General features: G+C 43.4%; 2 protein-coding genes across 2 annotated transcripts in view; one reads left to right on the plus strand and one right to left on the minus strand.

Annotated features, from left to right (window-relative positions):
- The window catches only part of dar1 (dendritic arbor reduction 1), a 31,038-nt gene extending 22,798 nt beyond the window's left edge, over positions 1-8,240 (plus strand). Inside the window, exons 3-6 of the mRNA XM_020944425.2 lie at positions 3-748; positions 880-1,645; positions 3,551-3,610; positions 7,409-8,240. Of these exons, the coding sequence (XP_020800084.2) occupies positions 3-748; positions 880-1,645; positions 3,551-3,610; positions 7,409-7,599 (1,763 nt within the window). The 3' untranslated portion in view covers positions 7,600-8,240. The remainder of the gene's footprint in view (positions 1-2; positions 749-879; positions 1,646-3,550; positions 3,611-7,408) is intronic.
- Positions 7,997-9,794, minus strand: LOC110177621 (uncharacterized). Its single transcript, XM_020944426.2, has 2 exons — positions 9,640-9,794; positions 7,997-9,581 (listed from the first exon to the last, which is right to left on the minus strand). Exon 2 carries the CDS (start codon positions 9,576-9,578, stop codon positions 8,259-8,261), a length of 1,320 nt encoding a protein of 439 aa, XP_020800085.2. The 5' UTR covers positions 9,579-9,581; positions 9,640-9,794; the 3' UTR covers positions 7,997-8,258.
- Positions 9,795-11,095: the final 1,301 nt, after the last annotated feature.

An 11,095-nucleotide genomic window follows, 5' to 3' on the forward strand; every position in this document is an offset into this window, starting at 1 on the left:
AGAAACCAAAAACAAAGAGGCTGCTCTGTATGCCGATCCGCTGGACGATCCCTATCAGCGGCCGGTGCTTTGGGATGATATTACTACCTCAATTCAAAATATCGATCCCGAGAATGCGCTCATGCTGAGCAGTCACAGTGGGAATAACAATAATAACAATAATGGCAGTAGCAGCAATAACAGCAGCAGCAGCAGCAACAACAGTGGCAGCAACAACGACACTGCAGCAACATCGCAACTGCCGCAGGTCAAGATGGAGGCAATCGATGAGAGTCTCCTGGAGACCTTCTCCACACCACTGCTCAGTCCCCTGGAGATCAAGACCGAGAAACAGCAGCGACATCAGCAGCAACAGCAACAGCATCAGCAGCACCAGCAACACCAGCAGCAGCAATACCAGCAGCAGCAGCAACACTATCAGCAACATTATCAGCAGCAGCAGCAACAGCAACAGCAGCACTTGTACCAGCATCACCCCAGTCTGGCGCTGTCCGGACTGCCACCCGCCGTCGAGGTGGTGGAGTTGCAACTCCACCAACAGCAGCAGCAGCAGCAGCAACAGCATCTGCAGCACAGTGGCAGCAGCAGCCCCAAGCTGGCGGTAACGACCCCTGGCGACAGTGGCAGCAGCAACACCTCCTCCTCCTATCAGCAACAATACGCATCTCAATTGGTTGCCGGATCCAGCGGTGGCTACCTCAACGGTAGCAGCAGCAACTCCTACGGCTACAGCTGGCACAGCAGTCAGGTGAGTGACTCCTCTCCATCTTAAGATTAACTTGCAACACTGTTCAAAAATATTCACTAAAGCCTAGAGTTCTATTATTCTATTATTACTACTTTTCTAACTCCATTTCTCTATGTGTTTATGCCCCGCAGACCTTTCACACCAAATACCAAATACACCCGCCATCAGTTGCCGCCGCGGTGGCAGCCACCGCCACTGCCACGCCCACAGCTCAAATCGGTGCTCAACAGCAAACGCAGCAACAGCAACAGCAGCAGCAGCAGCATGCGCAGCATCAACAGCTGCAACAGCTGTGCCCCCCGGCGGCGCCCAGCACCCCCTCGGCCTCGCTATCCTCCTCGTCGGTCTCCTCCTCATCGCTCTCCTCCTCCTCCGCCAGTCGCCACATGTTTGTGCCACCACTAACGCCGCCCAGCTCGGATCCCGGCAGTCCAGGATCCTCGATGGTGGCTGCAGCCGCTGCGGCAGCTGCCCAGCGGCGCACCACCCCACCGCCACCGTATCAGCAAGGTCATGTGTTGGGAGGGATTTGTCCCAGTTTGGTTAATCCATCGCCCACGCTGCAACTGTTGGGAGGAGGAAATGGAGGTGTCACGGGGAGTGGCAGCTCCACGGCCACGCTCACCACTCTCACGCCCGCCAGTGCCATTGCTGCAGTGCAACAACAGCAGCAGCAGCAGCAGCAACTTCAAACGCAACAGCAAGTGTCGCAACAGCAGCAGCCGCCACCCGCCACCCCCCGTACGTCTGGGGGCGGTAGGCGTGGTCGGCATTCGCATCATCAGCCGGGAACAGCGGCGCACATTGCAAGTCTGATGAGCGTTCGCACCGTACGTTATAATCGCCGAAATAATCCCGAGCTGGAGAAGCGACGCATTCATCACTGTGATTTTGTTGGTGAGTTTTAAGTGAATATTATGAAAAATATATAGATTTTCAAGATATATCTAAAGGGAGCACATCAAACTGATAAATAGGAATTGATTTCTAAAGGCGTAAGGGGATATTGTTGTCTAGAGATCTTGGACACTGCGTTTCCTCAACTGTCGTTATCATTCGCTGCATGTTTTTCTCTCGTTTATCTTTTCGCACGCTTTGCGACACTTTTCGTAACAAAATAGCCCCCCTTTGAGACCCACTTTTGAAACCCCTTTAAGCCCCTTTTAGACCCCCTTTAAGACGCCCCCTGTGCAGTCCCAAAGCACCTCCACGTGCGATCCTCATTGCGCATGCGTGACGCGTTTTTCCAATCGGCATTTATTTATTCTCTATTTATCTATACATTTATTTATTATCTTTCTGGCTTCGTCTGTATTTTTTTGTTTTGCTATTTTTTTACTGACAGTTCCCAGTTTGCCATTCGCTGGTGTCACTGCCGCTGTTGTGGCGCTTTTTCTATTTTGCCTTCTTTGTAATTCTAATTAGGCAATTGCCATATTTATGTAAGAGCTTCAAAGTCAGCTTCCTTTGTTACAGTTGCAAGCTTTCCTTCTTGGCCATGAGAGGTGATTGATGGTAGAAAATATATGTGATAGGAAGTCAGGGAAGTAATTAACTTGGGTGTAAAGGTTCCTATATCAAATATCCATCAATTAATCTCTCAAATGCCTAACATCATCTCTCGTACATCGAATCTAAATTTAGCTTTCAAATACCATTACAAAGACCAAGTAGCTTAATCTCGTCAAGATCATCCCAAGAATCAATCAGAGATGAGATCACAACACTCTTTGCTTCAAATAGAATTCCCCGCTCTATCGCCACTATACCATCCATTAGCTTGGATCAACTATTAGGGGCTTGAAAGCACTTAAGGCCAAACTGCTGTCTAAGTCAGTCTCTGAAAATTCACGAAAAATCCCAGTATGTCCAAGTGTCCAGAGTGTCCCTTGTTCAACTTCGATTCGGATTCGACTACGTGCGTTGCCACTAATAAATAATTGACAATTGTCTGACACGTTTGCCATGGCCATTTTGAGAGCCAACTATGGCTATTCGATGCCAGCAGAAAAGCCGTCTAAATTAAGTTATTATGCCATAAGCGCACGCATCAGACCCGATACTTGGCAGTGAGTTATGTCTGGAGTTCCTACGATTCGGCTGTGAATTTGGCTTTGTTTTTTTCTTTTTGTATCTATCTCCAACTGTCCAACTATCGATCGTTGCAATTTCAGTTTGCAGGTTTTGCCAGTCAGTGCTGGCTACCTCGATCTAAGAGTCTCTTTTGGTAATAAAATTGTTGAAATTTTATTTACTTACTTAGGTGCATTTCTTGTTGGCTTTTTTTTCTCTGTTAAAGTTGCCAGAACTATCTTCAAGTTGCTAGTTGCAAGTTGCATTGATAGTTGGTTGTCAGCAACATTCTTCACTGGCATTGGGGCATTGTGTTTCGTGGCACGTTGCTTCGAGTACGTGCGGGGATCGCTAGTTTGTAGACCCAATCCTCGGGCATCCTTTTAAGTGCCTCATAAATGTCACCAGCTTTGCGGTGGCGATGTTGCAAGCAACAGCAGGTTGCCCCATTGCAAAGTGAATCTCGTGCAACTTTCACCCGCTAATTAAAGGACCACGCCCGTTGACCCACTTTCTGGCCACTGATGGTCGAGATGGGAGTTGTTACTCTGCAGAGAGGCAGCTCTAATGCTGTTGATAAGGTTTTAGTAACGATATACTGCACACTTTAGAAAGCCATTACACATCTTGTGAATTTATATCCTCCCATTTCCTTTTTTTATGATATATAAATATATTGTTTATTATTTATTTTATTCTAACTTTTATGTCTGCGTTGCTTTCTTTCAGGCTGCTCCAAGGTGTACACAAAGAGCTCACATCTAAAGGCCCATCAAAGGATCCACACGGGTGAGTTTTCCATTAAAATAAGCTGCCCACTCTCAATGACCCCGGGTCTGACCCCCCTGTCACAGTCTGGACCACTGCAATCCCTCAGTACTCGCATGTGGGTTGCACTTTTCGGGAAAAACTAAAGCTACATAAAGTATATATATGTATATTATATAGTGAACCACCGATGAGCCACCGGCAAGCAGCTGCACTCTCGGCTTTACTTTTTTTTGGGACGTTGGGCAACCGTCGCCTTTTGATTAATTCGCGCGCTCATATTTGTAGTTGCCAGCACATAATTTGCCAAGGCCCAGAGAGCTTCGAGCGCCTTTTTTTCTGCGAGTGTCTAGCACTGCGAGAAATTTGTAGATACCAGATGAATATTCAGATAACAGATAAATGAAATTAGAAATAAATATGTCAGGAAACTGAGAAATCTTTTAGAGAAGAAAGGAACCCAGAAGATGTTTCACAATATAATCCAGAAAATATTATTTTCAGTTAAAGTTCATACAAAAAAATAAATGTTCTATTGATATGGCTTCCCCTTAAGTCTCCTCTTAAACTCTAATACTTTCATTTTGATCCTGAAATTGTTTTCTGTGTTACGATTTTCGTTGATTTTCAATTTCTGCGCCACGGAGGCAAAAACCACAGCGAAAATCGTGATTTGTACGGTTTGTTTTTTTGTGGCTGAGGCTCCGTTTTTTCCGCTTCTTTTTTTTACTTATTTTGTGGTCAGTTGCAAGTTGGCCCGTTTGCCAGTTGCAACATCGGAGATCGGCAATCGCCAACGCCATCAGCTGGGCGCACGTTTGGCCTGCATTTCCTCCTTGCTCGGATTACACTTGACGTTCCTGTTGCCCGTTTTGCGCTGATCACCTGTCTTCGTTTTATGGGCCGCACGTTTAATGCCCAGGTTCACAGAGGAGCAACAAAAAAACAAAATAATAATAATCATAAAAGCAAGAATCCCATCTCTCCTCCGCTGTTTTATTAATCGCACATGACCAGCTGATTTATGCGCTACTTAAAACGCTGCCTTAAAAAACATTTTTATTATTATGATTTTGTTTTTTTCTGAGCGCAACTCGCTGATTTTCACTTAACTGATAAAGTTAACGCCCATCAAGGCGGTAAGGTCGCACCGGTATATAACCTTAGTGGATTTGAATTCAGTTACCAAATTCCCTTAAGGTTCTTTAAGGTTATTTGAAGTCCGGGTTTCGATTTATTAGACTTTTCGCTAAGAGATATCTTTGCATTTTGCAATTCCTTGACTCGAGTGCTGCTACCGTTTGATGGCTGTCCGTTTGTTTGGCTTTCAAGTTAGTTGAACGGCGTTCCGCTGGCCCAGCCCAGTTTAGTTCAGTTTAGACCAGGCCCGGCTCATTCATGGTCTTTGTAGATCTTTACAGATCTCCCCCCGTGGCGCCACACACTCACACACACACATTTTTCATGCCATTTTTGAGGCGCCACCAGACTGTTGTCTCTGCTGATTAGCAACGCTCGACTGAGAAGTGTAGAGATATTTGCCAGAGAAAAGAGAGGAAAGACTGCCGACCGATTTCCACCGCAAATATTTGTCGAAGTCATCAAGTTCGTTGCCTAAGTCTTTCGTTTGCTTACGCTCCAAAGAGGCCAAAGGAAAACCATTGCCAGAGATGCTCAGATAAATAGATAAATATTTCCCATATATAAAACTAGACTCTGTTATTTAAGAGATTTCCCGCCCACTTTCCACAGTCTCAATTTGAATCAGACTCCACTTCCTCTCATCTTCAGTTCTCCCTTGTGGCTCGTAAATTTGTCATTTTTATTTGGGCTTTTTGTTTTTATCTGGCTGCGTCGATTAGAAAATCACTTGGTAACTAATCTTTATGCAGCCGGCGAACGCATAAATTTACCATATCGTATCTCGACGGCGACGGCGACGGGACACGGGAAACTGCTCTTGGAACCCTGTCCCTAGGACTCAAACTGGCTTATTTTGTACTGATTTGTTTGCTAATATGTTCGCGCTGCCATAAATTAGTTTGATTTTATGCCCAGCAAACGACTGGAGGAGGTCTGCTGACTGGGTCTAGTCGAGTCTAGCCGCCGGCTCTCTCTCTCTTGTCCAGAGTTTGCGATTGGAGCCTGAATTTATTTATATTGCCGCCGAGTGGCCTTATCGCGGCCGTAAGGAAAATTATGAAGTAATTCCGTTGGTCTTATCGCGTTGCGTTCATCGCACATTACAAAACAACATTTACATAACTTTTGTCCATTGGATTTGTTTGTTTGCCGGCTTTGTGATCATAGCCAAATTTTATTCCCACGGCCAGGGAGGTCTTTTTCACCATTTAAGGCGGATTCTGAGTGTTGGCAAGATTTTTCAATCATTAAAAATAGTTAAAAAATAGGTAAATTAATTCTATACCCAAGAAGCCTTCAGATATAACTATTTCATGTATTTGATATCTATATATCTGATGTATATTTATTAATATTAACTAGAAATTTACCCCAAACCTTTATTTTTCAAGCTGAATAATGCTCAGTCTCTCAAAATTTATAGTATTTTGGCTAAAAAACTAGACATAACTGCTTGTGAGTCACTCATTTGGCAATTTCCAAATGGAAATGCCCCACGTGGCCGTCTAAGCCGAGCGATTATGCTCACAGTCCCGCATCTCGAAGACATCTCGAGGCACTTAAGTTCATTAAAAGAGATCTAAATAAACCAATAAGTCACGCCACGAGTCGAGGGGCATTTGGGTTTCTATTCGAAAATCCCCAGCAAAGTGTCAGCTGAGTGCCACTCGAGATCTCTTGGCTTCGAGGGCCGCCGAAAAAAATATCCCAAATATCCGATCAAAACCAAACAAAATTTGTGCGTTTGTTCGATGTACAAAAAAATAATAATAAACAACCCAGAAAACCTCTTGCTTTGATGTTAACTGAGATTTCGAAAACAAGATGGGTTTGAAATATGTTCGTGGGAGATATGAAAACTGGATGAATGCGAGGGAAAGTTGTCTAATATTAAATACATTCCAAGTTCTCTAAATTCCATTTAAAAATAATTTAAATCAAAGAGTTATGTTGTAAGGTATAATCATAAATCATCTTATAACATCTCCTTCAACCTTCTGAAAACACAAGCAAAACTATTATAAATATGTAATAAAAATCACGTTTGAAAATTTGAAATTAGATTTCCTTAATTTCTTGACCCCTTCGAATCGAATCCAAAAATCCAATTCGAGCTTGTCCACGGATAATCCATTCGATTCGCTCCACAATTCGCTGTCCCCAGCAAACAAACAACAAAAAAAATGTCAAGTTCACTCACAAATCTCCAACCGCAATAATTATTTCATTCAATTTCAATTTAAATTTGAACACAAATGTTTATGTTTATGTCGCATATACGAATTGTTGTTGGGCTTTCGGGTCTGGGTTAGTCATAAAAAGTAATGGAAATAACAAAGAGTTTTGCTCACCGGCCGGTGGAATGTTTGTTGCTGTCGAATTGTACAGAAATACAAATGCCTTTTTGGCTGGCCAAATTCCTTGGCTTGGTAACAACCACAATGGTAATAGAAATCACAAAGTACAAAATGCAGAACATGTAAACTTGTGTAGCAAATGCAGCTGCCATTCTGTTGTCATTTTGCTAAAGTCACCCAAAAACAATAAAGTATCAATTATTTCTCAATTATTTGCTGAAACCATTCAGGTTTGCAAGGCTTGCTGAGGATTTGTAATAGAAATCCCTTATACCCTAATAAATTCTAATCCTGACTTCAATTTCTTTATCAATTTCAGGTGAGAAACCGTACACCTGCCAGTGGCCCGAGTGTGAATGGCGATTTGCCAGATCGGATGAACTGACTCGCCATTACAGGAAGCACACTGGTGCCAAGCCCTTCAAGTGCATCGTCTGCGAGCGGAGTTTTGCGCGAAGCGATCACCTGGCGCTCCATATGAAGCGGCATTTGCCGAAGAATAACAAATGAGGGCGGGCCCCCCAGGGGGAGGTAGCAGCTACAAAATCAACAACACAACAACAACTACAACCACAATCCAAAGGACTTTAGCATAGATACAAAAACAAAAATGAATTCGTTTAGTTGAAAGGTTAACTACTACATGGTACACAATACATACATTCACATAACTATAATTTAGACACGCAGCTAACCAATGTACGACGGATACCATATATAGAGTGCATATGTCCCGCAAACTCAATTAACTCAAATGCAAAAGAAGTAGGCTAAGTAAATGAAATTACCACCTGCTTGCGAAGGACATCCTACTCTAGCAACTAACACGCCTAACCTATACTATATATATGTATATGCATTACTTAGCTCGTTCCGCACCAGAATCCAGACGAAAAAGGGGTTTAGATTTAGTTGTAGGATTAGCTCACATGTATAGAATATATATTAAATCACTTCATATATAATTTACTAGATCTACATAGATGGTAAATCTGAATTTTGGAAAGCTAGTGAGTGTATACTCGTGTAATCTGTATTTATATCAAGATATCTGTAAGTGTCGTATACTGTTTCCAATCACCAAAAAGTGCTGGCACAAAAAAAAAAAGAAAAGAAATGAACATCCAATAAACATTCGTGCAAAAAACCAAGTCCATACATGGTTTTCTTTAGTCGTAGACGATCGGTGCCTCCAGTCCCGGCTTGGCATACAAAGCGGTCCAGGATGTGGCCATTGCATCGTGCTGACTCCGCTGGCGCTTATACATGGTGGCAATGGACGCTTCCAACGGATCATCGGGATTCGGATCAGCCAATAGCGATATTATGGATAGAAGCACCTTGGAGACACTCAGGGCCGGCGACCACTCTCGACGCAATATATCCAGGCAAATGTACCCATTCGAAGAGATATTACAGTGATAGATCTTCGTCAGAAAGTAAATCTTCGGCGGCGAGAAGGGATAGTTCTGGCCAAAGTGCAAATCCAAATGGAACTCTCCACCAGCATATGGTGTATCCGGTGGACCAGTAATTTTGGCCCTCCAATGGAACATGTTATCATCGACGACATCAACGGTGCAACCCTCCACCGGCTCACGTTGAAAGTCCCTCAGCTCGCGTTTGAGACGACCGGACACCACTTGACACTCTGGACCTGTTGGCGGCGGTGGTGGAAGCAAACGTGGTGCGCTCCCCAAGACGGAAAATGATACCGAACCCCAGTCTCCAAGGCCTACCATAGTAAAGGACGGTGTCCGTGGCTGAGACAAGGCAGCGGCAACTTCAATTTCACTTATAGGAGAGCTGGGTCCTGCTCTGCTGATGTTGCTGCTGCTGCTGATAATGTTGCTGCTGCTGCTGATGTTACTGCTATTAATGTTGTTAATGTGGTTGTTGCTGTTGCTCCGATTCTGGCGACTTCCAGTGGGTATGGCGGCTGGTAATACGCCAAGTGCTTCAGCTGCAACCTGACGGACACGGGCCACGTTGGCGTTCGACAAGCGGCGAGTCCGGTTGGCACGAATTCTCGGGGCATTAATGACCCGCGAGTGTGTGGCAACCGTTGACGCATTGGTCGGAGTCGTTTCGTTGGCATCTCTTACAGCCTGAACGGCGGCTGTGGTAGCCGCAGTCTCTCGTTGCACCCGGATACGTTCGCTGCGGCGTGGAGTGTTCTCGCCTGCCGCAACTTGCTGCACACGGCGTGGAGTGTTCTCGCCTGCGACAACTTGCTGCACACGGCGCGGAGTGTTCTCGCCTGCCACAACTTGTTGCGCACGGCGCCGATTGCTAGCGGTAAGTCCACGTGGTGCCGCACGGCGTGGAGCGGTGCCGGTTGCCCCACCTTGCTGTGCACGGCGCGAAGTGCTTGCAACAGCTCGACGTGGCTGCAGACGTCGCAGAGCGGTGCCGGTTGCACCTTCTGGCTGTGCACGGCGCGAAGTGCTAGCGGAAGGTCGTCCTGGTTGCGAACGACGCGAAGGCATGATCTTTGGATAAAATGATAATGGTACCAATTTTTGGAACAACTTTCCGGAAATTTCTTACCGTCTTTTTTTTAGAATTCGTATAAAACACAGGCACTTTTTAAAGTAAAAACTTTTTCGGATGTGTTCCCCAAATGAACACTGTGAGCGAGTGAGTCCGAATGAAAATGGGAAAATTAGTTTTGATAGAGTTGACAGAACCACGCCACGCTTGCTGCGAATTCAACTTTGGAAAACTTTTTCTTAATAGAACAGCGTTGCCACCTGGTAAATTTTAATGAAACCCTCGTTCCAGGGCTGACTTTTAGCTTTTAAAACGCTTGAAAAACCAGCAGAATATCTGGGGATATTAAAAGCAATTTTTGTAAAAACTTTTAATACAAATTATAATACCTTATAAAGGCACACATTTTTAAGTAAGCCAGCGGAAGTCATTAAATTAAAGGACTTACAATTTTACAAACTAAGGTTTATATACATTAGTTTAATGTACGCATCAGTTTTTTTCATAATATTTATAGCTACTTTTTATGGCATTGTTCTGCGAGTGCTAGAAATCAGCGTGACTGTACCTGGCTTAAAAGTTTATTCTATTAGCGATTCACATCTTGATTTGTGTTTGTCACTTATTTATGGCGATTGCCTGGACTTTAAACAATTATTAACATTTCCCCCATACGTGCCTCGAAAGGCAAATAAATAAATACAAAAAATCATTGAAAGTTTCCCCACCACGTCATAAGTTTTCCTACAGACAATAATTTCATTTAGATGAGAATGTGATGTGTCTCCATGGGGCTTGGGGGCACAATTGGGTTTTGTTGTATGGAGCTCGCGAGATCATTATCAAAATATTTTGTACACGAAACAAACATGTCAAGCAAATGTCTTTTTACCCCAACTCCAAAAGAAAAAAATTGTTAAAAATAACAATAATAATTTCAATTGTCTGACTGCATTTCGAATCAAGCGCGTCATGTTGTTTTGATTGGAGCTCGATAAAAAAGTGCCCCTCTTCTGTTCGTTTTTTGGGGAAGAGTATATCATATCTTCTTATTTATAGGGTAGCTATATATATATACATTTTGTAGAGGGGAAAACCTGTCGTACTTATCATAAATTTATGCCACTTTTAAAGCAATTAATAAGGGGATTATATGCTGGCAAAGATGATGTGGAAATTTACATAATGGGTATAAAACACTACCTAATGTTGCGTTTCCACTTTTCACATCCACTTCTAAAATATAATACCATATACTAATAGGACAAAAATACCGAGATATATCGATTATTAATAAAACTTCCTGAAAGTTCCTTCTCTAACTTTTACTTAATTTCTTATTGTTTGTTAAATTTGTAATTGTTTTTGCATAATACTTAATAAAATCAACCTTAAATCATTAAGGGAAGGATTATGGTGAATTATTAAACTCAAAAAGCATAGTTGGACTGTGTCTTTTTCTTGGTGTATTACAGGTCTGTCTGCAAGCACTCGATTTTATGCCCTCTGTACG

Source organism: Drosophila serrata, unplaced genomic scaffold, assembly GCF_035046125.1.
Source record: "Drosophila serrata isolate PLE 108 unplaced genomic scaffold, ASM3504612v1 contig_2, whole genome shotgun sequence".
In the NCBI taxonomy this organism is placed as follows: domain Eukaryota; kingdom Metazoa; phylum Arthropoda; class Insecta; order Diptera; family Drosophilidae; genus Drosophila; species Drosophila serrata.